Source organism: Chenopodium album, chromosome 17 (genome assembly GCF_948465745.1).
Source record: "Chenopodium album chromosome 17, dcCheAlbu1.1, whole genome shotgun sequence".
Classification (NCBI taxonomy): Eukaryota; Viridiplantae; Streptophyta; class Magnoliopsida; order Caryophyllales; family Amaranthaceae; genus Chenopodium; species Chenopodium album.
In genome coordinates, this window is record NC_137850.1 from 46482173 (window position 1) to 46509552 (window position 27380).

General features: G+C 36.1%; 5 protein-coding genes across 7 annotated transcripts; all 5 read left to right on the forward strand.

The window, feature by feature from the left end:
- Positions 1-1294: 1294 nt before the first annotated feature.
- Positions 1295-2097, forward strand: LOC145588241 (uncharacterized). Its single transcript, XM_081644889.1, has one exon. The coding sequence runs from the start codon at positions 1361-1363 to the stop codon at positions 1928-1930; it is 570 nt and encodes a 189-aa protein (XP_081501015.1). The 5' UTR covers positions 1295-1360; the 3' UTR covers positions 1931-2097.
- An 8090-nt stretch (positions 2098-10187) lies between these two features.
- Positions 10188-13657, forward strand: LOC145589929 (stress enhanced protein 1, chloroplastic-like). Its single transcript, XM_081646638.1, has 4 exons — positions 10188-10413; positions 10503-10604; positions 11793-11968; positions 13375-13657. Exons 1-4 carry the CDS (start codon positions 10368-10370, stop codon positions 13477-13479), a joined length of 429 nt encoding a protein of 142 aa, XP_081502764.1. The 5' UTR covers positions 10188-10367; the 3' UTR covers positions 13480-13657.
- Positions 13658-13800: 143 nt separating this feature from the next.
- On the forward strand, positions 13801-15964 carry LOC145589928 (ADP-ribosylation factor 1-like). 3 transcript variants are annotated; one of them, XM_081646637.1, is made up of 6 exons: positions 13801-13941; positions 14239-14376; positions 14670-14740; positions 15098-15217; positions 15345-15466; positions 15560-15963. In XM_081646637.1, the coding sequence occupies exons 2-6, from the start codon at positions 14253-14255 to the stop codon at positions 15633-15635; spliced, it is 513 nt and encodes a 170-aa protein (XP_081502763.1). In that variant the 5' UTR covers positions 13801-13941; positions 14239-14252; the 3' UTR covers positions 15636-15963. The 3 variants fall into 3 exon arrangements, with proteins under 3 accessions (XP_081502763.1, XP_081502761.1, XP_081502762.1); XM_081646635.1 differs by lacking the exon at positions 13801-13941 and having other exon boundaries at positions 13948-14376; positions 15560-15964; XM_081646636.1 differs by lacking the exon at positions 13801-13941 and having other exon boundaries at positions 13948-14376; positions 15348-15466; positions 15560-15964.
- Positions 15965-16604: 640 nt separating this feature from the next.
- Positions 16605-21519, forward strand: LOC145589927 (transmembrane 9 superfamily member 2-like). The gene is made up of 7 exons (XM_081646634.1): positions 16605-17021; positions 17874-17914; positions 17998-18583; positions 18767-18904; positions 19017-19173; positions 19295-19779; positions 20972-21519. Exons 1-7 carry the CDS (start codon positions 16864-16866, stop codon positions 21189-21191), a joined length of 1785 nt encoding a protein of 594 aa, XP_081502760.1. The 5' UTR covers positions 16605-16863; the 3' UTR covers positions 21192-21519.
- A 1582-nt stretch (positions 21520-23101) lies between these two features.
- On the forward strand, positions 23102-27284 carry LOC145589930 (transmembrane 9 superfamily member 3-like). Its single transcript, XM_081646639.1, has 7 exons — positions 23102-23371; positions 24683-24723; positions 24803-25388; positions 25570-25707; positions 25811-25967; positions 26098-26582; positions 26940-27284. Exons 1-7 carry the CDS (start codon positions 23217-23219, stop codon positions 27157-27159), a joined length of 1782 nt encoding a protein of 593 aa, XP_081502765.1. The 5' UTR covers positions 23102-23216; the 3' UTR covers positions 27160-27284.
- The last annotated feature ends 96 nt before the right edge of the window (positions 27285-27380 follow it).

A 27380-nucleotide genomic window follows, 5' to 3' on the forward strand; every position in this document is an offset into this window, starting at 1 on the left:
GAGATTTTAGGGAATACATTTTGGGGTCATGTAATGCCGTTTGGAACCATATATGATCATTATACGTTTTTATAAATGTTCGTGGTATGCTTGAGTTAATGAAATCGGTGCAAGTTGTAAATTGGTAATTGGTCGTTTAAAGGCAAATTGGATGGTTCCACGGCTTCCACCCACCCAATTGGACTCTTGGAGCGTATTAGTGACCATGGTAAACATTTCGGCAATTTTTATTTCCAGGAGAAAAAAAGTTAAAAAAATTTCCAAAATTGAAGTCTAATATTCACACTTTTTGAGAATTTTAGAGGTTTCATGATCCGGTGACGAAAAGTCTTGAAATTTTAGGGAATTCATTTCGGGGTCATATAATGCCGTTTGGAACCATATATGATCATTATTTGTTGTCATAAATATACGTGGTAGGCTTGAGTTATTGAAATTGGTGCAAGTTGTAAACCGGTAAATCGGTTGTTTAAAAGCAAATTGGATGGTTCCACCCAGCCAGGTGTACTCCCGAAGGGTATTTGGGAACATTGTAAACATTACGGAAATTTTTATTTCCGGGCAAATAAAAGTCAAAAAATTCCAAAATTGAAATCTATCCACACATTTTGCGAAATTTTGGAGGTTTCGGGGCCTAGTGTCAAAGAGTATTAAAATTCTAGGGAATACATCTTGGGGTCATATAATGCCATTTGGAACCATATATGATCATTATGTGTTGTCATAAATGTTCGTGGTAGGCTTGAGTTAATGAAATCATTGCAAGTTGTAAATCGATAAATTGGTCGTTTAAAGGCAAATTGGATAGTTCCACTCACCTAATTGGACGCCCAGAGGGTATTAGGGACCATGATAAACATTTTGGAAATTTTTTATTTCCAGGCGAAAATAAGTCAAAAAATTCCAAAATTGAAGACTAATATCCACGCTTTTTGAGTAATTTTGGAGATTTCGGGGTCCGGTGTCGAAAAGCCTTAAGAATTAGGGGATACATCTCTAGGTCATATCAGCTGTTTGGAACCGTATATGATCATTATATGTTGTCATAAATGTTCGTGGTAGGCTTGAGTTAATAAAATCGATACAAGTTTTAAACCATTTAAAAACAAATTGGATGGTTCCACCCATCCATTGATCCATGTAGACCACCAGTGTGTACAATTATGTTTAAACAAAAAAAAAAAAAACACTTGTACAATTAAACGCTGCGTTTGACCTAAGCACACAAATTTTACGAAGTACTCCATATAAAAGGTCTTAAACCCTGCTTGAAACTTCTCTTTTTCTTCAGAAATCCTCTAAAACCTAATTGCCGCCATTAACGTCACCTTTCAACCACCATTGAAGAACAGCTGAGAAGATGAGAACCCTAGACGAGCAAGAAACCACCATAGTCTTCGAAAAGCTCTTCAAATTCGTGGGCAACAACCTGAAAAACATCGTCGACAACCCCGCCTACGAAGGCCCAGCTTCAGACCCACTTCCAGGTCGCTACTGCTTCCGCCTCCAGAAGAATCGAGTCTACTACGCAAGCGAATCGCTTGTGAAACGCGCCACAAACGTTTCGAAGGAGCAGCTCGTTTCGTTGGGTGTTCAAGTTGGGAAGTTCACCCACCATGGAAACTTCCATCTCACAATTCACGCGCTTCCTATTCTTGCTGCGAATGCGAAGCATAAGGTATGGCTTAAACCCACCTCGGAGATGTCGTTTTTGTATGGGAATGCTGTGTTGAAGGCTCATTTAGGGAGGATTACTGAGGATATTAATGCTGGTGATGGTATTGTTGTTTATTCTATGTCTGATGTTCCTTTGGGTTTTGGAATTGCTACTAAATCGACTAAGGATGTTCGTAAATCGGACCCGCAAACTATGGTGGTTATTCATCAGGGTGATATTGGTGAGTATTTGAGGATGGAGGATGAACTTTGAATTGGGTATCTTAAATTTTCACTTTTGTTGTTAGAGGTTTTTGGGATGGATGGGAATTGAGACATTTGTGTTAGTGGGTTATGTATGATTTATAATGATTAATGATATAAAGATGATTGCAATGTTAAATTATAATGTTATGAAGCTTCAATTTTGATTTTAGTGCTGATTTTTGTTTTTGCTTTTGTGTTGTTCATTTGAGCTAATGTAATGGGGAGTGCCTAATCCATACTATATTGATTGAATTATTCAGTACAATATCTAAAACATTAATTGCCATTGAGCGAAACCAAACAATATAAGTTTAAGATCTTGCTGCTTGATGGGTTTAGTGAATAGGTATGTCTCGTTTTTGTCATCATGTTCATTGTATATGCGGCTGTTTATTACTCTTTGCTAATATAATGCCACTATGGTGAACATGATATTAATCTTTCTATAGTCCAGTACTCTAGTTAGATGTGTAGGCTGGTTGTATGTTGGCCACTGCAGGGGAGAGATTTGAATGTCAAGGTTATTGATCTTTTGGAGTTGTACTAGTATCAATTTTGATTTTGATGAAGTCGCTAAGAGTTGGCTCTACTCTTTTATTATATCCAATTTTATGGAGAGTCGATGAATATTTTTGATGACATTTAGATCTCTTGAACAAAGATGAAATCTCTTTGTTTGCTGCCCCTGCACGTGCTTCCTGCTGAAGTTAAACCTTGAGCTTGTGTTGCCGAAACCTTGTAGCTGTATATATGGCACTCTAGGATTCAACTAACTTTCTTGCATAAACTGATTTAAGATGAGACTGTTTTAAGTGAACCTGTATCACTACTATCCTACTTGGGCTTCATTTGCAAAGGACTCTAGTGCTTTAAGAATAGAGGAAGAAGATGCTGCCTTCTTTGGTTGGGTGTTGTAGACGTAATCGTGGGAACACTTAGGAGCCCAGCAATTGTTGATTCTGTATTGTTCATTGTTACTATTAGAGCATTTATCAATGTTAGAAGTCTTAGAACCTTTACTCTTTCATGCCTGTAGATTCAAGGGATGATATGTGTACATAAGATTTGCATTTAGACGAGCATCAGGAGTATATACTGTATATTCAGGGACTTAGGGTTACATATAAGGGAGTTTTGGGGGCACCTTGCTGATTGGCAAGCATTTATGGGATACTTTCTTTAGTAGAACCACGTACTGAACTAGAACCCTGACGCCTCGAATTTTTTTTCCCCCCGGTCATTTCATGTCTCATATGCTACAACAAAACAAGTTACTACGTATATACAGTTGTGATCATTGAAAAATCCTGGTGATTCCTGTCTGAGATGTGAACTCACTTTGCTCTTTTCTACAATTCTACTCTATGTTAGCTTGTCCCCAACTTTTAGAACTTAAGATGAATTTCTGTTTGTGTATTTCTGATCCTTAGTCTTCTGGAGTTAGAGAAAAAGGTTGGATGGGATTAGAGTATTATACCTGAACCATACCTTTGTATAGCCGATAGCGGAGCCATTGGGGTAAATATTATACCTGCTGTGTGAAGTCATTATGTCACATATGTACCAAATAAACTCCACATTCTGATACATACACACTATGTAATTCATATGTCATAACGTGCAGAATGAACCGATCATATATATAAATTAAAAAGGGTGAAAAGATCATCAAGAACCATTCAACATACAGAATCCAGGGATAGCAAAGATACAGAGATAAAATTCAAAGCCCATTCTTCACTTGTATTATTTTATGATATAATGTTTGACTAAGCACCTCTCTCTATATATACTGTATCTATGCATAACAGTTCAACTATCCTGAGCAAAACTGAAGGGGGAAAATGTTGTGTGGGGTAAGAGGAGAGTCTAGGAGTCAAATGAAAATAAAAGACATAGAAATCAAGGAGGAGAGAGAGAGGGAAAGAGAATTGGAGAGAATAACAGCTCAAGATGATCTTAAAACAGAGATCACTGAGCACTTTACCCACCCACATCCTCTGATATTACCGAGTCAGACTATAAGCAATTTCAATGTAATTCTTGCAACTGCAAGGGGAAAGGAAAGAGATTCCATTGTGCCCTATGCAACTTTGATCTGCACAAGATTTGTGCTGAAAGCCCCACCATCTGGCTCTTACACAAAATGCCACCTGAAGAGATAGAAAGGTTTGGGATCCTTCATGACATCATTGATACTTTCGCCCATCCTCAGCACTCAGTGATTTCTGAGTACAAACAGAAGCTTTTCAGGTGTGATCACTGCAAGAATGTTGGGGATGGTCTAAGGTATTACTGTGATGCATGTAATGTCACGTTGCACCAGGTCTGCGCTGAGCAACCGACCAGACTAACCTCCCACCTGCACCCCCAGCACGAGCTTGAACTGAAGCTCAGGCCACATTTTAAATACTGTGAACTATGTGGAACCAAAGGGAGTCGCAGGAATAATCGAGTGTATACCTGCAAAGAATGTGAATTCTATATGCACCCTGAGTGCAGCCAGTTACCAACTTACCACTATACTTGCTTCACCCGCTACACCCTCCCCATCCACTGCTGCTTCAAAGATCATGTAGTGATTATCGTTGCTCTGCTTGTTCGGAGTTGAAGACATATGGCTCTAAGTATAGTTGTACACGGTGTGGGCTTGATTTTGATCATACTTGCATCATAAAGAAGTCTATAATTGGTCTGGATGATGAAGTGAGACAGAATCACACAGAGCATAAGATCACAGTACTGCCAGTTGCAAATTTAATATCTTCATATGCACTGATTGCATCTCCACAGGATTCTTCTACCACAAGTATTGATTTCAACTTCCTCACGGTCCCATCAAATATTATTCAGAGCTTTTCTGAAATTTAGATCCGTTGTCCATTCGATTGATCTCTTCATTATGCAGTTGGTATTCTATCCTCATTTAAAGAAATGTTAGGATGTAAATTTTTTTTTTTTTTTTTTTTTGACAAAGTTAGGATGTAAATTTGATGTCTGATGTGTGGTGCTTTGGTATTCAGGATTGTGGATTTTGTAAAATGTATGAAAATTATGTGAGTACAGGATTATGGTTTGAAGCACTGATTTCATTATGTAAAAGATATTGCAATTGTGTTTCATTAAAAACAAAAACAAAGTTATTTTACTTGTGATTTTCAGCATTTTGTAACTGTTGCTGAAAAGTGTCCTTGATTACACAAATACATACTGGATTCAAAACAATACTTTCTAATTTCAACCAGAATTCTATTTGAGTGCAATGTTTTAACATCTTCAACAACAGTAAGAACGCTTGCAATTGGCTTCTTGTTGACTTAATTTACTAATCGATCTAATACTCATTGAAGCCAGCAGATTAGATTTGATATGAGGAGACAGATACCAAGTCATGTCTAGCACTAGAAGAAACAATATTGATTGATATTTGTAGGCTGAAGTTTGAACAGGTATTCTTCTTCTTGACAACTTGGAAGTCTAAGCCAATAATATAAGAAAATAATCACTGGAAGTGGATAAGATCAACTCGAAAAATTCAAATGAAGACAATTCAGGACCAAGAAAGAAAAAAGCACAGGCAGGAGTGTTAACTGAAGCTTCATATACACATAAGGGAAGTGTCACTTACCTAGTCATACCCAGTAACTGAAAGCAACTATATTGATAATAATTGATACTTGCAGGTTCATGTTTGAATAGGTATTCTTCAGCTTGGCTACTTGAAGTATTCTATTTTTATGTCAACACTCAACGCCCCACATTTGATAACACTTTTGAATTATATAAAGATAAAATAAAGTGAGTATTTGAGGATGGAGGATGAACTTTGAATTAGGTATCTTAAATTTTCAATTTTGTTGTTAAAGGATTTTGGGATGGATGGAAATTGAGACATTTATGTTAGTGATTTATTTATGATTTATAATGATAAGTGATATAAAGATGATTGCAATGTTAAATTATAATGTTATGGCTTTAATTTGTTATGAAGCTTTAATTTAGATTTTAGTGCTAATTTTTGTTTTTGTTTCTGTCTTTGCGTTCATTTGAGATGCTTAATCCATCATATATTGATTGAATTGATATTAGTTATCCAGTACAATGTCTTAAACATTAATTGCCATTGGGTGAAACCGAAAAATGGTCTGTCTCAATTTTTTTTATCATGTTCATTTTATATGCGGCTAGTTCTTAATCTTTGCTAAAAAAGCTAGATGTGTAGGCAGTGGTTTGGATGTTGGCCATTGCAGGGGATAGATTTGAATGTCAAGGGTATATGATCTTTTGTAGTTTACTATTGTTTACAAAGTACTCCGTATCAATTTTGATTTTGATATAGTTGTGGAGAGTTGACCTCTACTCTTTTATTCTATCCGACTTTATGGAGAGTCAATGAACAAAGGTTGGTTTGGTTTTGTAGACATATTCATGGGAACACTTTGCAGCCCAGTTATTCCTGCTGATTCTGTTTTATGGCTTGTTTATTAGAACTCTGTATGTACAGTATCAGATATGCATATAGATAGACGAACATCAGAAGTATATACTGTATATTCAGGAATTTAGGGTTACAGACTTACAGTCGATAAGGGAGCTTTAAGGGGACCCTGCTGATAGGGATGCATTTTTGGGATACTTTCTCCTGCAGAACTACTGAACGTCTGAACTTGAACCTAGACGCCTTATTTTTTTTCCCTGGCCATTTCATGTCTCATATGCTACAGCGAAACAAGTACTTCAGAGCTGTGATCATTGAAAAGATCCTGGTGATTTGTGTCTGAAATGTGAAAGCATGTCTTGTCTCCAACTTTATGAACCCAAAATGAATTTCTGTATGTGTATTCTGATCCTCAAATCTTCTGGAGTTAGATATAAATGTTGGCTGGAATTAAAATAGTAGAAAAAGGTTGTATAGCAGGTAAATATTATACCTGCAGTATGAAGTCGTTATGTCAATGATACTAAATAAATTCTATACTCTTGAATACAAACATGTATGTACTAATTCATAAGAAGTACTCATGTCAAAACGGGCAGGATGAACTGATCATACAAATATAAAAAGATGCAAAGATCATCAAGAATTATTCTACATAAAACATTCAGGGATAACAAAGATACAAATATAAAATTAAAAACTCATTCTTCACTTGAATTGTTTTACGATATCATGTTTGACAAAGCACCTCTCTCTTTCTATATATATATATTCGTGCATAAGAGCTCTACAATCCTGAGCAAAACAGAAGGGGGGGAAAATGTTGCGTGGAAAAACAGGAGAGGGTAGGAGTCAAATGAAACTAAAAGACATAGAAATCAAGGAGGAGAGAGTGAGGGAAAGAGAATTGGAGAAAAAAACATCTCAAGATAATCTTCAAACAGAGATTACCGAGCACTTCACCCACCCACATCCCCTGATATATACCGAGTCAGAGTATAAACAATATCGTTGTAATTCTTGCAAAGGTTATGGGAAAGGAAAGAGATACCGTTGTGCCCAATGCAACTTTGACCTGCACAAGATTTGTGCTCAAAGCCCCATTGTGTGGCTCTTGCACAAAATGCCATCAGAAGAGATTGAAAGGTTTGGGATCCATCATGACACCATTGAGACTTTCGCCCATCCCCAGCACTCAATGATTTCTGAGTACAAACAGAAGCTTTTCAGGTGTGACCACTGCAAGAATGTCGGGGATGGCCTAAGGTATTATTGTGAAGCATGTAATGTCACGTTGCACCAGGTCTGTGCTGAGCAACCAACCCGACTAATTTCCCACCTGCACCCCCAGCATGAGCTTGAACTGAAGCTCAGGCCACATTTTAAATACTGTGAACTATGTGGAACAAAAGGGAGTAACAGAAATAATCGAGTGTACACATGCAAAGATTGTGAGTTCTTCATGCACCCTGAGTGCAGCCAGTTACCACTATACTTGCTTCATCCACTACACCCTCCCCATCCACTAGTGCTTCAGAGATCATGCAGTGATTATCGCTGCTCTGCTTGTTCGGAGTGGAAGACATATGGCTCTAAGTATAGCTGTACACAGTGTGGTCTTGATTTTGATCATACTTGCATATTAAAGAAGTCTGTTATTGGTCTAGACGATGAAGTGAGACAGAATCACATAGAGCATAAAATTACAGTACTGCCAGTTGCAAATTTAATATCTTCATATTCACATATTGCATCCGCAAGGGATCCGTCATCAGCAAGTACTAATGTCAACTTCAGACTTCCAGCATCAAGTATTATTGAGAGCTTATTTGAAAGTTAGATCCATTATCCACTCGATTGATTGCATTATGCAGTTGATATTCTATCCTCTTTTAAAAAATTGTTTGGATGTAAATATGATGTCTGATGTGTGGTGTTTTGGTACATGATTGTAGTTTTTGAAAGATTTTATGAAAATTATGTGAGTAAAGGAATATGGTTTGAAGCACTGATTTCTTGATGTAAAAAATATTGTAATTGTGTTTCAATTTGAAAAACAAAAACAAAGATATTACACTAGTGATATTTCAGTATTTTTTGAGTGTTACTGAAAAGTGTCCTTGGTTACACAAATACATACTGGATTCAATATATATAATTCCTTCAAATTTCAATCAGAATTCTATTGAGCACAATGCTTCAACAACAATAAGAGCGCGTGCAATTGGCTTCCGATTGACTTTATTTACTAATCTAATACACATTGAAGCCAGCAGATAAGATGTGATATGAAAAGACAGATACCAAGTCATGTCTAGCACTAGAAGGAACAATATTGATTGATATTTGCAGGCTATAGTTTGAACAGGTATTTTTCTGCTTGACAACTTGAAGTCTAAGACAATAATACAAGAAAGATGATCAAAGGAAGTGGAAAAGATCAACTCGAAAAATTCCAATGAAGACAATTCAGGACCAAGAAAGAAAAAATCACAAGCAGGGGTGTAAACAGAAACTTCAGATACACATAATGGAAGTGTCACTTACTTAGTCATACCCAGTAACTGAAAGCAACTATATTGATTAAAATTGATACTTGCAGGTTCATATTTGAATAGGTATTCTTCAGCTTGCCTACTTGAAGTATTCTATTTTTAAGTCAACACCCCACATTTGATGACACTTTTGAATAATATAGAGATAAAATAAAGATGGATGAATCAGTCTAAACTGTCCCAATTCAAACCATTCATAAGCAAAAAGTATGGTCATTCATCCGTCTTTGTTTTAGCTTTATACTTCGTATGACTTTAAAGTGTTTATAGCAGTAACACTGTTATGAAAAACTCTCAAAACAAACCAATACACAAAATTTGGAAATAGCATGTTTAGCTGAACAAGATGTGCTCTTAAGAGTGTTAACTAATGTTGCACTACCCTAATCAAACTACATGATAAGTAATAAGTAAGACTCTCCAATCTCCACGGTGGGTATTGTTAGATTTTGTGAAACTCCTCAGATTTATGAATATGCATAAAAATCCCAGAAGACAAACCAGGGAGCATATCAAACAACAAACTGAAATGAATCCAAATCTAAAACAATTTGTGTACCGCTTGTGTGTCACTTTTTCTTTATATCGATAGATATTATTGTAATTTTAAATTTTAATAATAGTGTGGACCATGCATCATTAGCAATGAATATAAAAATTGGCAAACATAATGAATACACAAATTGTGGGATAGAAAAAAAAAAAAAAAAAGTTGGGATATAAGATTTGAAATCAACTACTTGTATATTGTCACATCTATGATGTAGTGACATCTTATTGTAATCCATTCTTCATACAAAACACTCAATACTAATTTTCAATTGTTATTCATTATACTTGGTATAGAGTATTAAATTTTTGTATACAAGATCTTATCACTTTTATAGCGAGCTAATCATGCTTAAGAAGTGACTACTCCTCCGGTCCTCCTCCCCCCCCCCCCCCCCCCCCCCCCCCCCAATCAAAATAGAGTAATTACAGAGTCGAGCAACATAGTTTGACTCATTTTTTATGTTGAAGATAATTTTAGGTTTTACTTATTTCTATTTTAACATTGAAAAACTGATTGTATATGGTTAAAGCGAATGTAAAGTGAGACAAGGTATTTTAGGGTGAAAAAACAAAAAAAAATTAAGTCAAGAATTCGAGTATTTTACGAGATAATGCGGATTAAATCTAAAAGGTTAGAATCCAAGCTTATGCTTAACTTTTTTGTAATGGCACTTAATTTTGTTTATGGATAAGAGTGGCAACTTACAAGCTGGTGGAAGTTGGAATGCCTGGTCTCTACTCTCTAACCCCTAAAACACGTGTACATCTTCTCCTCCAACGAAAAACATTTCCCCTCTTCTCCTACATACTCCAATTTCTACTTTCAGCCTTTGCTGAACTTAATTTCTGAATAAGATAAGATAATCAAAGAAGAAAAAACAAGGGTGAGGTAGAAGAACATGGCTGTTTCTCAAGTTTCTGCTTCTTTTAATCTTTCTGTCTATGGTATATTTCTCCTCTTTATTTTTTTTTTCTGAGTTGTTTAGCAAATGTTTGAAATTCTCACAATTCCTCTGTTTTAATTCTTACTGCAGATGCTTGTACTCCAAATTCTTCAAGACTTTGTACAATTTCAAGGATACCCACTTCAAATTTTGCTCGAAATGCTACATCTTTTGTGAGGGGCTCTCCACTTGGTAATGCCTCCATGAATTTTCATAATTGTATGTTGTTCTTAATGTTTGTGGTATGGTTCGGCTTGAAATCGATTCGAGGGTTTAATGTTTTGTGTTTTGATGTTAAGGTCATTTGATTTAGTGGGGTGATTGGTGGAATTTTTTGGATGCTTTGATGGTGTTCAGGAGGTAGTTCATAGGTTGATTGATGCTTGGGTTTTGAACTCAATGTTCCAGTTACAATGTGGTTGAATTGCTATGTTTGACTATGGCAATAATTGCGATCATAAACAGACTCTTAGTATATTGTTTATGGTGGTTAGTATATTGTAATTAGCTGATGTGAAAGCAATTAAGCCTTGGCGGCGGAAATTTGGCCTTTTGAATCTATTATGTGATCTTTTGTTAGATTGACTGCTGTTGATCACCACTATGACTCTAGAAGTATGGGAGTTTCAGGATGTATGAAGATGTTTTTGTATTTCTTTAAAAACTAAAAAGATAGGAGATTGTGACTAATGACTTAATAAATAAGGAGTGGGAATGGGGATGGAGGATGGGAGTGTTACAATTATTTTAAAAGGTATCTTGGCATAATGATGATTATGATCGATTGGTTTAATGCGACAATAATTAATTGGAGGTGTATTGTTTATTAGGGACGAGGAAAGTGAGAGCAGATGGTGTAAAATTAATTCAGTTAATGAAGATATGGTGAATGTGCTTTGAACTTTAAATGGTCTTACTTTATTCCATTCCTAAGATAATGTTAACATCGGTCACTAAGTTGCTGCTAGTGATTGATGTATTGGCTAGCTTTGAAGTAGGGTCAGATATTGCTATTAAAACATGATCTGTGTACTAAGCTTGTAAAAAGCTTCCATCTTCATAATTTTAAATTTGGATCATGGTTGTTGGCTGACCCTAGCATTTAGACTCGTGATCCAAAAGTTCTTGCTCCTGATCATGGAAACTGTTGTTTATTTGAATCTCTTCTCTGGTGTCCACCCCCACACCTGGGCTTCATCGAGAAAAAATTCACTAGCTTAATTACTACTTTGCATTGAGTTGCTTACTTCTTATGTTGGGTGGGTGGTGGCTTGGTGTAGTGCCATTGTGGGGGTTTGGCACCTAAAAAAATGTTTAAGGTATTGAAAATTGAATCAACCTATCTCTAGCTAGCAACTTATCTTGTAATTGTCTTGCCAGTGATACGGACAAGTGCTGCTCAATTGAAGGCTGTACACAAATCAAATTCAGTTTCTATTAAGTGTCAGCAAAGTGCAAATGAGGGTGGCTTGGATGTTTGGTTAGGAAGGATTGCAATGATTGGCTTTGCTGTTGCAATTACTGTTGAAGTATCAACTGGCAAGGGTCTTCTTGAGGTATGGAGTTCTGATCATTATAACATATATATTCCATTGGCATCTCATAATTTTCCTTTTTTCCGGACCCTTTACTTTTTATGCGTATTATGCAATAACCCTTTCTCATCATAATAATTTCCCTTTTCTCCAAACCCTTTACTTTTTATGCATATTATGCAATAACCCTTTCTCATCATTTGAATGGCTAACAATTGGTAGCTTTCCTATTGGCTGTCAATCTGTCATACTTTACCAGTGTCACTCTTCCTACCATAAAATTGGTGCTTTGATTCTCTTGTACAGCAACCTTCCTACCATAAAATTGGTGCTTTGATTCTCTTGTACAGCAACCTTTGTACGCAATTCTGATGGTTGGAGGAATGTATGTGCTGTTTACTTTACTTGAGATTTTTCGCACCACATGGCACTATCCCTAAGTTCAACGGGCTAAGAGACTGTAGATATCCCAATAGAGTGTGTATTTCTACTTGTAAACTTCTTGAACACGAAAACTGAAAGAATTTCCCGTCAGTCAAGATTAGCTCTGAGACCTGTGCAGTTCCATATTCATCTTTTTGGAAGGGATCTAATATTTAGTTATGTATACCTTGAATGATGGATGGGATATGAGCCTAGTAATAATGTTTTTGGAAAGGAAAACGTACATTTGTTTGGGGCTTAATTGAAAATTTAAACATATTACAGGAAAAGTATAAATCACTGTAACCCACAAACTCATCAGTTTCATAGGCCCCTTCTCTAAGTAACGTAAAAATAATGACTATTCTGTGATGGTGGTAAGAAGAGATTATATTATGTGGCTTATGTAGTGACAACTACCCTTATACCATTTTTCGCTTTTATTCATCCATGCAAACAAGAAACAAATTTCCCTTTCATCCATGCAAAAAACACAAACATATCTATGAGGACTCAAATCTGGCTACAAGGAGTTGAACCATTTAAAGTTTCTAGTTTTATAATTAAAATACAACCGGATTGACGCTAGATTTGTATAAATAAGTACAAGTCGTGAATATTGGCTAGTAGTTTTAACTTTTTAGTGTAAGTGTATAACTCTGATATTGGTGTAGTATTGACAAAGGGTTTTGAGGAAAAAAATATGTTATTGGTGCTGTTATAATAAAAATGTCTTCGTTAAGTTGCTTTCTTGACATGTACCTCTCATATACTCTAACAAAATTTGAAAATCACTGAAACTGTTTTCAATCAGGTGTGTATCCCAATTTGCTAAGGTGATATATAGTCCATGTTTTTTCTGTAGAATTAAGGTTTTATTTTTCCTCATATTTTCCAGCTTCTAGCAACTGAATTTGTGTGTTTCATTGTTGTGGACAAGTTATTTCATTCATGTAAAAAGTTAATGCCAATTTCTAATTCTGATGATTTAACCCGAACTGCAGAACTTTGGGCTCACATCCCCATTGCCAACTGTGGCTCTTGCAGTAACAGGACTGGTCGGTGTTCTGACTGCTGTCTTCATATTCCAGTCTGCCTCAAAGAATTGAATGCAAGCTGCTTTCTTTGCTCTTTGTAAAGTTTGTTATTCTGTCTTAGTTTTTTAAGCTCAAGTACGGATGCTTTGACTACAGTTCAAGCAGAAGAACTAACCTTTTGTAAAAGTGCAATTTGAATGCAAACATATCTTCTTCCAAGATTTTGTTGAATCTTATATACTTTTGGGTATGATGTTGAGTATAATAATTCAATGCATGGTGAAATTTTCATTTCGATACCTTTTCTCATGACCTTTACACTTCTGTAGAACAGTGGAGAAAAATATATATTCTGAAGCATGTGGAAAATGAATCTTCCAACTGTTTGCTCCTCAAGAGAATAAAGTTTAAGTTATTGCTATACTTTTTAAATTTTTTTTTTTTTTTATGTATTATTACTGACTACTGAGAATGGTGTACACACTGTGATATGTTGAAGATCAATAGGTCATAGCTTTGCTGCTGAATTTCCAGGTAAAATCTGATTGTTTAAGCTGGGAATTAAATACTCTTTCTTTGCAATAAAATATTTTAATTGACCATGTGAAGAATTTTTTTTTTTTTCCAAACTAATTATTAGTTTCAAGGCAGTAGATCTTTTCAATATTTTATATTTATTCCTTTATGAGAATCCAATTCTATTGCCTTTCTTCCAGTATATATAATTTGCAGATGGGGAAGATGTGATCATCGCACTTTTGACCCTTTCTTTGTTTTGGATATTTTGAATTCTCCACCTTGTCAAATCTTTTAATTGTTCCATGGGCGTAGGCACATCCCGTCTTATGAAAAGGAGGGGCTCTAAACATCAGATGAAGATACTGATGGTTGGCCTTGATGCTTCAGGGAAGACAACAATCCTTTACAAGCTCAAGCTCGGACAAGTTGTACGGACACTCCCCACTATAGGTATTAACCAGTCTACAAATCTAGCTTATGTCAGCATGCATCCATGCTCAGCTCATTTTCCTTTAGTGGGTTTTTTTCCCTCTCTCTCTCTTGGGAGACAGGGAAGGGAGAAATATCTGTTTACTCTTTATAATTTATGATAAATTATGAATAGGTAGTATGAAAATATTAGCGGGTATGGTATAATCATTCCATGTGCTGTTTCTTTTGCATGATGTTAAGGTAGTAGACGGTAGAAATTCTAATTCAGCAACTGCTTTGATTTTAACTGTGCATTTCCCAATTTGGATCAGGTTTCAATGTGGAGACAGTCGAATACAATAACCTAACCTTTGCTGTGTGGGATCTTGGTGGACAAGAGAAGGTATCTGCATATTATTCTTGCTCTCTTCTCTTCCCTTCCCCACCCTTCTTGAAAAAGATTAGAGATAAATAAAAAGGGTAATTGACAGATCCTGTCTTTTGTCTTAACATTCTTCATCATACTACTTTTTCTTACCAACTTCCCTCTATTTGGCCTGTACCAGACAACCTTCAATTTGTTTCATCTAGTGGCGATTATTCTCCCTCGATCCCCACTATTGTACTTCTGATGCTGTTGACCTTTTCTTACTCTCTTTTGCTGTGATTATACAAATGGGCAAGAAGTGCATTTTTAAATTCTTAGTATTAAACTGTTGCACAATGAGGGAACACAACTAACTTCTTATCTGTCCCCCAGATTCGGTCATTATGGAAACATTATTTTCGGAACACCCAGGGACTCATTTTTGTAGTGGACAGCACTGACAGAGAAAGAATTGTAGAAGCTCGTAATCAGCTTCACCGGATTCTCACCGAGGTTAGAAAATAGTTACACTTAAATTTCTTGGTGTTTGACATGTCATTCCTTTCAGGCTTTTGATAGTTGTTAAACTTTTTATTATCATCATGGGCGCAACTTGCTGATAGAAAGTATATCTTTGTAGCAGGATGAACTGTCTAATACAGCAGTATTGGTTTTCGCCAACAAGCAAGACCTTCCAAATGCTATGTCAGTCTCAGAGGTAGCTCACAAGCTTGGGTTACATCTACTTCGTGATCACAGATGGTAAACTGTCATTCTAGATCAACCAAAATGATTGTTTCACATATTTGAAAGTTACTAAGAGCAGCAAAGTTATAGATCTCGTGTTTGTTGTAGGTTTATCCAGGGTGCTTCTGCAATATCTGGCCGCGGACTTTATCAAGGTCTTAATTGGTTGAGTCAGAATATCTAAGTCTCTAAGATGGTGCTACATGATAGACACTCCCCGGCCTCCCCAAGTTTCGAAAGCTTTTACAAATTACAAAGACTTGCACCATTGATGGTAGAATACATTGTGATCAAGGATGAAAATTTTTAATTTCATCAAATAGATTGTAGCGAATGTATATTGTCTATTTTTTCGTCGATTTTTTCAATAGTTTTTTTCTGCATGATTGCATGGCAGCAGAACAAATGCGAAGGCATCATGTAGGTACAATTTGCCTTTCCCGCCAAAGTGTTCATACTACTTCTAAATGTTGTCTTTCTTTATAATACGGAGTAGACCTTTTTCAAAAGTTTCATGTTGAAGTCTAATTTATTTTCCTTTTCTTTTATTTATTTTGGTTGCTTGAGGGAAAAGTATGCATTTCTTTTGTTGGACTTAATAGAGATATGATTCTTTTCTTTTTCAAAGTTAGAGATGTAAAAAGGCCATGGAAGTTGACCTAGCATGTTGCATACTCCATATACTACATATTGTAAAATGTCAAAAGAGTGAGAATAGAGCAAATAGCTTTATAAAATTATAAGCAATTAAGCACGTGTAGGTAACATATGTATGTAGTTATGTATTCAGTTTATTCCATAACAATAATAATAATATTAACAACATATGTATGTATTAGGTTTTGGGCTATCAGATTATATCCGCCCTTTCTTTGATAAGTCATATTCATATATGCCAAAGTGTATTAAACAATAGTACGAGTATATTTAAATACTTATTAGATTCATATTGTACCCGCTCTTTTATTGACTTGACTTGATTTGGACTCGATAGAGATCTGATTACGAGATTCATACCACAACTCGTTGACAACTGATGTCACGGAAAAGTCACGTTTCCAAATCTTGGATCTCCCATTTCATAATTCTGATACAAAAACAATAAAATAAGTTGAAGTCCCTCACTCCCACCACACTTGAAATAGGAGAGAGAAAGAAGCGTCGGTGGGTAAGAGCTCACACACTAAAACCCCACACTATAATTCCCTACTTAATTTCGGTATTCTATCACTTTCCTTTTTTTTTTTAATTTCTCCCCCAATTTTATCTCTTACGTTACTCCCTTTTCTTACAAATCAAATCTAAAACCCTCATTTCTCAATCTTCATCTCTCTTTTTTGATCTAATTTCCCTTCTTCAATTCCATATTTTTTCTGTGATTTGGAGAGAGAAATTGATAGATTTTGAAGAAAATGGTGAAATCGATGGCCACTTTAATGGTGGCCGTTTTTGCAGTGGTATTGATTTCTGGTGTTAGTCATGTGAGATCTGATGCTTCTGATCATCGTTACAAAGCTGGTGAAGCTGTTCCTCTTTACGCCAATAAAGTCGGCCCTTTCCATAACCCTAGGTTTCGCATTTCTCCTCTTTGATTGGCCATTTTACTGAGTTTATGCGAATTTTGATTTGATTATAGATCTCACATTTTTTAAAAATGTCGATAATGTATTGTATTTGCTAGAGATTTATGCATTCTTGAGTTTTTGATTGTACTGTGAAGTGATTATTGAGTTAATTGTTGATTTTCGTGCTATATTGATGTGTTTGGGTGATTTTTGATCATTGATTGATTGGAAACTGTAATGTAGAGAAGTTGAGATCTTAAATTTTGTAATGTTTTAACTAAAGGTTCTCTTTTGTCGTGATTGTTGCCCTTATTTCTGAAAAAATAAAAGTTGTGATTTCTATTTTGGTATAGCAGGTCTTTATATTGCTATAATTGGAATGATGATGCTACTAGGAACCTAAAATTAATAGGCATTGAAGTGTTGTTACATGCTTGTTAATTGAGGGAGTAGCAGGCTAGTGGGGGATGTAGATTTCTGGGGTTATTCCGTGGACGTTGAGAATCTTAACAATCGGGAAAGTGTTGCTGATTTGAGCTCTGTATTTAGGATTATAGCTACAGAGGTTCATATTTGGGTTCTATTTTTAGAATTAAGCTAGTGAAAGTTGCATGCATGCTAACTATGTCCTCTTGCCCCAATATAGTAATTTAGTGACATGCATCCAAGTGTGGATGAACATCAAACGGCCATCACTAAACTGTTATTTGCAACTTCACCATCAAGTTCCATACAGTAGCTAAGTTTATGATTGTCATGTAACTATTCATATGAAAATCCTTGAATGTAAATGTTTAGAATTGATTGTGTTCATTACCTTGCTACAGAGTCTAATAGTTATGGGTTTTTCTTTTCAGTGAAACATACCGCTATTTCGATCTTCCATTCTGTGTTCCAGGTACGCATTAGTTGAATCGGTTTTACTACTTTGCACGTGTAATTCTTCTTTTGGACAAAAGTAACCATTATTTTTAACTGCAGATCATGTGAAAGAAAAGAAGGAAGCTCTAGGTGAAGTATTGAATGGAGATCGTCTGGTCAGTGCTCCTTATAAGCTTGACTTTCTAGTGGACAAAGATTCAGAACTTATTTGCAAGAAAAAAATGACAAAGGAAGAAGTAACTAAGTTTAGAGATGCAGTATCAAAAGATTACTACTTCCAAATGTATTATGACGATTTGCCAATATGGGGGTTCCTTGGTAAAGCTGACAAGGAAGGCAAACTAGACCCAAGCGAGTACAAGTATTATTTGTATAAGCATATTCATTTTGACATCTTTTACAACAAGGACCGTGTTATTGAGATCAATGTTCGAACTGATCCCAACTCTTTAGTTGACATTACTGAGGATAAAGATGTCGATGTGGAATTTATGTACACTGTAAAGTGGAAGGAGATAAACACCCCTTTTGAGAAGAGGATGGATAAATATTCACAATCTTCTTCTCTTCCTCATCATCTAGAGATCCACTGGTTTTCCATTATTAACTCATGTGTCACTGTACTACTCCTGACTGGATTTCTTGCCACAATTCTTATGCGAGTTCTTAAGAACGATTTTGTCAAGTAAGAATCGAAAAGCTTTCCTCCCTTTCTCTTCTTTCAGTCATATATACTGTATCTATTAACTGCGCTGGAGTTCCTGGTTGATTAGTGGAGAGTTGGTCTGGATATATGTTTATATCTGGGCATGCTATTAAGTGATCATGTGACTTTTTAAAATTCATGCTTCATTGTTTTTGACTAAAGGTATGCACATGATGAGGAAACAGCTGAAGATCAGGAAGAAACTGGATGGAAGTATATCCATGGGGATGTATTTAGGTTTCCAAAGTACCAATCGTTACTTGCAGCTTCTCTTGGATCTGGCACCCAGCTGTTTACCCTGTAAGTTTCTAATGTTGTTTTTCCACATATGTGTATCAACATGTTTTCTAATGCCATCCTATGTATTTACTTCATCCTGCGTAATCTAACATTTACATCACTTTTTTTTCAGTACGTTTTTCATATTTCTACTCGCTTTAGTTGGAGTGTTTTACCCATATAACCGAGGAGCCCTGTTCACAGCCCTTGTTGTCATTTACGCTCTCACATCTGGAATTGCTGGCTACACTGCAACCTCCTTTTATTGTCAATTGGAAGGAACAAACTGGGTATGATCTACTTTTGTTTTTTTTTTTTTGGAAAGAGCAAATTAAATAGATAAAAGATACCAGATAGAATTTGAAAGAAATAACTCGTGTTTGATCTTTTTGTAAAATTTCCTTCTTGCAGGTAAGGAACCTGTTGTTGACGGGTTGCCTGTTTTGTGGGCCTCTGTTTCTGACCTTCTGTTTCCTAAACACAGTAGCAATTGCTTATCATGCTACTGCAGCTCTTCCTTTTGGAACCATTGTGGTGATTCTTCTTATCTGGACACTTGTGACATCACCATTGCTTGTTTTGGGTGGAATTGCTGGAAAGAATAGCAAAGCCGAGTTCCAAGCTCCTTGCCGTACTACGAAGTACCCCAGAGAAATTCCACCGCTACCCTGGTACCGGGGAACTCTTCCTCAGATGGCAATGGCTGGATTTTTGCCTTTCAGTGCAATTTACATAGAGCTCTACTACATATTTGCCAGTGTCTGGGGTCACCGAATTTACACAATATACAGCATCTTGTTTATCGTCTTCATTATATTGATTATAGTTACCGCTTTCATCACTGTGGCATTGACATACTTCCAACTCGCAGCTGAAGATCATGAGTGGTGGTGGAGGTATGCACTATTTATATAATTTCTGGCTTTATATATGCTTGATTTAATTTTTCATGCCTTTTCCCATTAGTGGCATTGACATACTTCCAACAATACTGTCATGCTAGATAGCTTTGATTTTGGTGGTGGTTTTATTTCATATCATTCATTTATGCTTTGTTTGGATAGGAAACAAGGAAAGAAAGGAAGGGAAGGGATAGAAGAGGAAGTGAAGAGAGAAGAAAGGGAGGGGGAGGTGAACTCCATTTTCCCTCCAAATCTTTCCAAATTTGGAGGGATTATGCTTATTAAAGAGAGAGGGAAAATGGATCCCTCCCTCTCCTTTCCCTTCCTTCCCCCAATCCTCTATCCATACAAGAGAGATTGTCCCCCTCCCTTTCTCTTCCTTCCATTTCCTTCTATCCAAACAAGGTGTTAATGATAGGGAAGCTTCTTTTTTTTTTTTTTTTTCTTGCTATCTGTGATTGCTTGTGCGTGTCTTTATCCACTTTGTGAGATCCTTGTGATGTGATTAACTTTTACTTTGGAAAATACTTATTTCAATGATGTGAAAATGGACTGTGGACTGTAACAGACTGATGTTGATGCTTTTTTACTCACGTACTTTAAAGTTGAAGAACTTTTCCTGCTAGTTGAGTTTGTAGCATAATGTTAATTACCCACTTGCTAATCACATGTTCAGGCCATGTATTCTTTGTGGACTTGCTTTGATGTATAGGAGTGTGAGGAGTTTACAATAATCATGTTATCATTGCTTTTTTGGGGATGAGTTTGCACCATTGTGCATGATAACTGCCTTTTTCGGTGAGGAAGGTGGATTTGGAAACTTTGCTGGAGATTCAGTGTTCATGCATGCTAAACTTTCCTGCGGGTTCTAGTCCATTACCCAATTTGGCTGGCCAGTATGTAGATGTGATTTCTGCCCTAAAGTCATGACAGTAAAAGAATGGTCAATATCTGACATTAGCCTGCCAAAACATGATCTTGTAGGACTTTCACATTCTTTGTGGAATGCTCATCTACTTAAATGTCTTGTGTACTATTACTTCTCATTTATGTCTAATGTCTTGGATGTCATGTCTCCGCTTTGTGGATCCCCTGTAAACTGTTGGGAGGGGAAAGATCGCACTAAATCCCCCTCTACTCTGATGTGGTCATGATTCTAACCTCTTTTGGGTTTTTTTAATGACAGAGCCTTCCTGTGTGGTGGTTCCACTGGTCTATTTATCTATGGCTATTGCTTATATTACTACTATGCGCGCTCTGATATGACTGGTTTCATGCAAACATCATTTTTCTTCGGCTATATGGCTTGCATTTGCTACGGCTTCTTCCTCATGCTTGGAACTGTTGGTTTCCGTGCCTCACTTCTGTTCGTCCGCCATATTTACCGGTCTATCAAATGTGAATAGATAAGCGATGGAACTTTAGGTTTGTGCCGGTGTTGTCTTTGTTCTGTACACCATCACCAGTAATGATCCATCTGGTGTTGTAACCAACTTCTAATCTCATCAAGGAGAATTATTCTTTTAAACTTGATCTGCATCTTTGCCGTTGCAGTTTTAGCTACACATGAGATCTTGCCCCCAAATCCTCTTCTTATAAAATTGGCTGGATGAAGAAAATAGTTTCAGTTCTGGAGAATTATGTCATGTAATAGAATACTAGAGTTGTATCAATTGTTAAGAGATTTTTGACATTAATTTTCAGTTATATCTTATGAAATTTCAAATTTGTTTATATCCCTTTTTTCCATCATCTTTCTCCTTGTTTGTATGAAATTTTCATCCCTTGAGCTCTCTATCTATCTCTGGCAGGACATGGTCTCCAGATTCCAAGTGTACAAGTGTATACAACCTAATTTTGTTCATTTCAGCTTATTTCAATTTAGAGCTTTGAGTTACATACAAAATGTGCAACACCACGATGTATTTGAAAGTAAACATACAGTATAAGGATTCGAGTTTTGAACTTTATATACTATATATACACTTCAATGTGGTCGATAACTTACATGGGTGCGAGTGTGAGACCTTCTCACAGCCCCTTACTCCTGTCATCTAAACACCCGAAGTAAAAAAATCAGCAGCTTCATCTTCTCAGTAATTGTAAGTTGTCCCATCTAACATCAACATTGCCAAGACGGCAAGACTAGAGCATTACCACTTCTTCCAATATGTGAGTATGATGGTGGTTGCTCGTCACTTATTATGAATAATGGCCTTGAAGGAGTTACCATCTTTTTTTTTTTTTTTTTTTAAGTAGAAATTAGTCTCAATGCCGCTAACCATTTCATTAGTGCTTTAAACAATACAACTTTAAGCTAGTACAATTCATAATTTGTAAATGAAATTGGTCTACTTTTGGGATTTATGATTTTGTTTTGCATAATGTGACAAGAATATGTTAACTTGTTATCAAAATTAGGCCAACCCACCACTTTGGTTGAAATATTGCTCATTCACATAGTTGGATAGTCTTTGTCATCACCCTAATAAAATTTGGATGTTTAAACTTCCAATAAATGTATTTAATGGATTTTCAAAAGGACAGACACTAAAGTGACGGTGAAGAAGACCAACTCTAACATGCAAGGTAGCCTAATTGTACAAGAAAATAAATTAAGTGCATGTCACAATTGTTACTATATCCTTGAACTTGTGCCCCATAATCCAATTGATTTCTTAGCTTTCAAGTGTAAAATAACAGCCTTGAATGTTAATATGCATTCATTTTGCTAAGTGACTGAGTCTGTCTTCTTTAGGTACACTCGGGTGTATAATAGACATGTTCTATATTCATGTAAAGTAAACATACACAACCACTACTAATTTTCCGTTAACAATTGATATATGCCTAGTTAATATATTGTTTATTTCATCCATGTACTTGTAATCCCAATATGTAAGTCACATTTCTCATGTACTCCCTTTATTTTATTTTAATCAAATCGTATAAACTCTACTTAAATTAGAATGTGCGCTTAAACCACAACTTTACATTGATTGTTGTTATGTTTGTACCAATCTCAACTTTATAAGTTACTACCAATATCATTGCATCATCAGTTTGTCACCCTCTAGGCAAAACTTTATACACAAATTGAATAAAGAAATTTCAATCATGATTTCATGAGTTACTTACAACTTTCTACCTTTGAGTATTTCCTCAAACAGTAAAATTAAAAAAGAAAAAATTAAAAAAATATTTACATGGACCCACAAAACTTAAAAAAATAAAATAAATAAATAAACCCAACCTTCCATAAAAATTCCCAATAAAACGGTGGCCCAAAATAACCCAAATTCAGATCAATCTTTCTTTCTTTCTTTCTTTCTTTCTTTCTTCCCCTTCTTCTCTACATTTCTGCGATTTGACTCGAGAATTCAAGAGAGAGAAAGAGAAAGAGGAGAGAGAAACCGAGGTTTTGCGCAACAATGGAGAAATCCAAGGCCACTTTAATGGTGGCCATTGTTTTTCTGCTCTCTTCTGGTTTTATTCAAGTGAGATCCGATGGTTCTAATCATCGTTACAAAGCTGGAGAACAAGTTCCTCTTTACGCCAACAAAGTCGGCCCTTTCCACAACCCTAGGTCACTATCTTTCCTAATTCTTCATTTATTTTCCTAATTTTTGCTAATTATGTTGTTAATTTGTGAAGTAATTGTATTTTTTGAGCTTAGGAAATGGTTTGGCGTTGTTTTGATTTATGTGAGAATTGGTTGTGTTTCTAATTTTGTAGTTAAGATTAATAGATTTCGTTTTATCAAATTCAGATGATTGATCTTTGCGTTGATAATATGTTGAATTTTAGCTTATTGATGTGAAATTTGGGGTTAATTTGATCAATGTGAGAAATTGATGATGTTATAGCGTAATTAGTTTGGATTAGTGGTTGGATCATGCTTGATTGTCCTGATTGTGATCTGATGTGTTAAGCTCATAGAATAATGGTGAATTGTTCAAGATTCATGTTTGAATTGATTTTGGAAGGAATTTTACTTTCCTTTTTAGGGTTTGTTTTATTTGGTGACTATTAAATGCAGATATTATGCATGATATTGAAATTCGATTTAATTTGATATTGGTCAATACAATGCACCATAATAGGTAATGATATTTTAACTTTTGAGCATGTGCAATCAGGCTATTAAATACTCTACACCTAAGATATTTGCTCATTTATTAGGGATTTGGGTTTATATAGAATCTGACTTACACTTGAGTGACTGAAAACAGATGTGACAAAAAGACAATATGTTACTTTAGGCTGCGTTGTTTTAGGATGACTTTTTGCTATATGCTGTCTTAAATACAAAGTATGTAGCTAAGTGTGAATTATATTGGTTGTGAAGTTACCTCTGACTGAAATTGGAGATTTTGGGGATATTGTTCAGTTTTTGGTTCGTAATGTTCTTACTGTCTGAAGTAGATTTGGGTAAAATGTAGACTTGTGAGCTGTGAATGCTGAAAATTTCATCTTCTGGGATTGAGTGTCTAGTCCTAGGAATCTGGACGTAAGAACTTGCTCATCCCTTGTTTGTAGCTTTGTCTTCTGCTTTTGTACAAAGTAAATATTCTACTTGGAAGGTCATAGATATGTGGGTTTTAAATGTAGGCCTCCTTTTGTTAGAATGTTACTGAGAAACAACACATCTAAAGGTTAACAAGTAAATAATTACTGACAAGCAGGACTAGATTTTATTCATCACTTGTGACAAAGGCTTGAGCTGGTGAATTTGAGCCACCAACCTCAACATTACAGGATTTTTTTTATATTGTATTGTGAATGTTCTTTTTGGTTGATTGAGTTGGTTTAATTTTGGTTGCTTATGCTTGTTTGAATTTTATGCCCCTTATTGGCTCTGATATTGCTGTCTGATTTTTATGTCCTTTTCTTTCAGTGAAACATATCGATATTTTGATCTTCCATTCTGTATTCCAGGTAAATAACTATTTTAGTCATTTGTGCATGTTTCACCTCTGTATTGCTGTATTCTAGACCTGTTTTCTCTGAATTGCAGATCATGTCAAGGAGAAGAAAGAAGCTCTTGGTGAAGTATTAAATGGAGATCGTCTAGTCAGTGCTCCCTACAAGCTTGATTTCCTTGTGGACAAGGACTCAGAAGTCATCTGCAAGAAAAAGTTGTCCAAGGAACACATTGTTCAATTCAGAGATGCAGTAGCCAAAGATTACTACTTTCAAATGTACTATGATGACTTGCCAATCTGGGGTTTCCTTGGAAAAGTTGACAAGGAGGGCAAACTGGATCCAAGCGAGTACAAGTATTATTTATATAAGCATATCCATTTTGACATCTTGTACAACAAGGACCGTGTAATTGAAATCAATGTCCGAACTGATCCCAACTCTTTGGTGGACATTACTGATGATAAGGAAGTGGATGTAGAATTTATGTATTCTGTGAAGTGGAAAGAGACAAAAACGCCATTTGAGAAGAGAATGGATAAATACTCACAGTCTTCCTCTCTTCCACATCATTTAGAGATCCATTGGTTCTCTATCATAAACTCATGTGTCACAGTGCTTCTCCTGACTGGATTTCTTGCCACAATTCTCATGCGAGTGCTCAAGAATGATTTTGTCAAGTAAGATCGCTGAGTTAATCTACTCATTATGTTGTTTTATTTATGGATACCATGCAGCTTTACCAACTTTGACGAGTGAATGGTTTATTTAAGTGATAACTAAGTAGTTGTTTATACCAAGCCATATGGTCAATTTGTATCATTTATTGTAATTCTGATGTATCATTTTCTTGCTGAAAAGGTATGCACACGATGAAGAAACAGCTGAAGACCAGGAAGAAACTGGTTGGAAATATATTCATGGGGATGTGTTCAGGTTTCCCAAGTACAAATCAGTGCTGGCAGCTGCTCTTGGATCTGGTACTCAGCTATTTACTCTGTAAGTACCTTAATTTTCTTTTGTCTTGATTTATTTCATCATCTGAGGATGGGGGAGTCTATGTTGTAGTATCTTATCTGACCTATATCTTCTGTGCTCTCAGGACGGTATTCATATTCTTGCTTGCACTAGTTGGAGTGTTTTATCCTTACAACCGAGGAGCACTGTTCACGGCCCTGGTTGTCATCTATGCTCTTACATCTGGCTTTGCTGGTTATACTGCAACCTCCTTTTATTGTCAGCTAGAAGGATCAAACTGGGTATGTGATACTGCATATGGCATGCTGAATCTTAATTTCTCTGCTTCCATCTGATTCACCCCCTCACCGTCCCACTGATAAAATGACATCAGAAAGCTTACTGATTTTCTTCCCCCGTTTGTTTTGACAGGTTAGGAATCTGTTGCTGACTGGTTTCTTGTTCTGTGGTCCTCTGTTTCTCACTTTTTGCTTCCTCAACACTGTTGCTATAGCATACCATGCTACTGCTGCTCTTCCATTTGGCACAATTATGGTTATACTTCTTATCTGGACTCTTGTAACTTCACCGTTGCTAGTATTGGGCGGGATCGCTGGAAAGAATAGCAAGGCTGAGTTCCAAGCTCCATGTCGCACAACAAAGTACCCCAGAGAAATTCCACCACTGCCGTGGTACCGAGGGACTCTTCCTCAGATGGCAATGGCTGGGTTTTTACCATTCAGTGCGATATACATAGAGCTCTACTACATCTTTGCCAGTGTTTGGGGACACAGGATTTACACAATTTATAGCATTTTGTTCATTGTCTTCATTATTTTGATTATAGTCACTGCTTTCATTACTGTTGCTTTGACATACTTCCAACTTGCTGCTGAAGACCATGAGTGGTGGTGGAGGTATGTATTCTGCGCTTATGTCTGATTAATTTCATGAATGGTGTATTCATAATGTATGATTTATTTCTATGCATTTGCCTTGCTAGTGACCTTGAAAGTTGTCATTTTTAATTAACTCTGGGAATAACTTGGATGCATAAATATGCATGCTACCTACTTTATCTTAGGATTCACGATTACTTTCATTGGAACCTTGTTGTATATGTCTGTTTTGTATGTCTGCATTGTTGCTTTCTGACTTTCCCCCATGATATCCTGGATAAGTTAATATAGTACGGAGTAGATAAGTCTGATATTACTGAAGCTGATGCAATCATATTAGTATGATGTTAACTGATTTGGTACTTGTTATGGCAGGTCCTTCCTATGCGGTGGTTCTACAGGGCTATTTATATATGGATACTGCCTTTACTACTACTATGCACGCTCGGATATGTCTGGGTTCATGCAGACATCATTTTTCTTCGGCTACATGGCTTGCATATGTTATGGCTTCTTCCTTATGCTTGGAATGGTTGGCTTCCGTGCTGCACTCTTTTTTGTCCGTCATATATATAGGTCAATCAAATGCGAGTAGATAGGTGGTGCAACTTCAATGTTGGACCAATGTTTTTTTTGTTTTGTAGGCTTAGTAGGACAGCGATGTTCTTTGTATTGTAACCTATGCCTGACCTCATTCAGGAGAAAGAGTTTGTAATCTTATATAGACTTGCCTCTTCGATTTTTATATGCTTGATCTTGCTTATACCTTAATATGAATATTTATGGTCATTTATGATTTATCTGTACTTCTGTCAA

What these genes read in the sequence shown, in the direction of transcription:
- LOC145588241 (XM_081644889.1), top strand. Translation starts at nt 1,361, where the DNA reads ATGAGAACCCTAGACGAGCAAGAAACCACCATAGTCTTCGAAAAGCTC.
- LOC145589929 (XM_081646638.1), top strand. Translation starts at nt 10,368, where the DNA reads ATGGCTGTTTCTCAAGTTTCTGCTTCTTTTAATCTTTCTGTCTATG. An exon ending in TTTTAATCTTTCTGTCTATG is followed by an intron (nt 10,414 to 10,502) that starts GTATATTTCTCC and finishes TTCTTACTGCAG; the next exon opens with ATGCTTGTACTCCAAATTCT. An exon ending in TGTGAGGGGCTCTCCACTTG is followed by an intron (nt 10,605 to 11,792) that starts GTAATGCCTCCA and finishes TTGTCTTGCCAG; the next exon opens with TGATACGGACAAGTGCTGCT.
- LOC145589928 (XM_081646635.1), top strand. Translation starts at nt 14,229, where the DNA reads ATGGGCGTAGGCACATCCCGTCTTATGAAAAGGAGGGGCTCTAAACAT. An exon ending in TTCACCGGATTCTCACCGAG is followed by an intron (nt 15,218 to 15,344) that starts GTTAGAAAATAG and finishes ATATCTTTGTAG; the next exon opens with CAGGATGAACTGTCTAATAC. An exon ending in CTACTTCGTGATCACAGATG is followed by an intron (nt 15,467 to 15,559) that starts GTAAACTGTCAT and finishes TGTTTGTTGTAG; the next exon opens with GTTTATCCAGGGTGCTTCTG.
- LOC145589927 (XM_081646634.1), top strand. Translation starts at nt 16,864, where the DNA reads ATGGTGAAATCGATGGCCACTTTAATGGTGGCCGTTTTTGCAGTGGTA. An exon ending in GGCCCTTTCCATAACCCTAG is followed by an intron (nt 17,022 to 17,873) that starts GTTTCGCATTTC and finishes TTTTCTTTTCAG; the next exon opens with TGAAACATACCGCTATTTCG. An exon ending in TCTTCCATTCTGTGTTCCAG is followed by an intron (nt 17,915 to 17,997) that starts GTACGCATTAGT and finishes TTTTAACTGCAG; the next exon opens with ATCATGTGAAAGAAAAGAAG.
- LOC145589930 (XM_081646639.1), top strand. Translation starts at nt 23,217, where the DNA reads ATGGAGAAATCCAAGGCCACTTTAATGGTGGCCATTGTTTTTCTGCTC. An exon ending in GGCCCTTTCCACAACCCTAG is followed by an intron (nt 23,372 to 24,682) that starts GTCACTATCTTT and finishes CTTTTCTTTCAG; the next exon opens with TGAAACATATCGATATTTTG. An exon ending in CTCAAGAATGATTTTGTCAA is followed by an intron (nt 25,389 to 25,569) that starts GTAAGATCGCTG and finishes CTTGCTGAAAAG; the next exon opens with GTATGCACACGATGAAGAAA.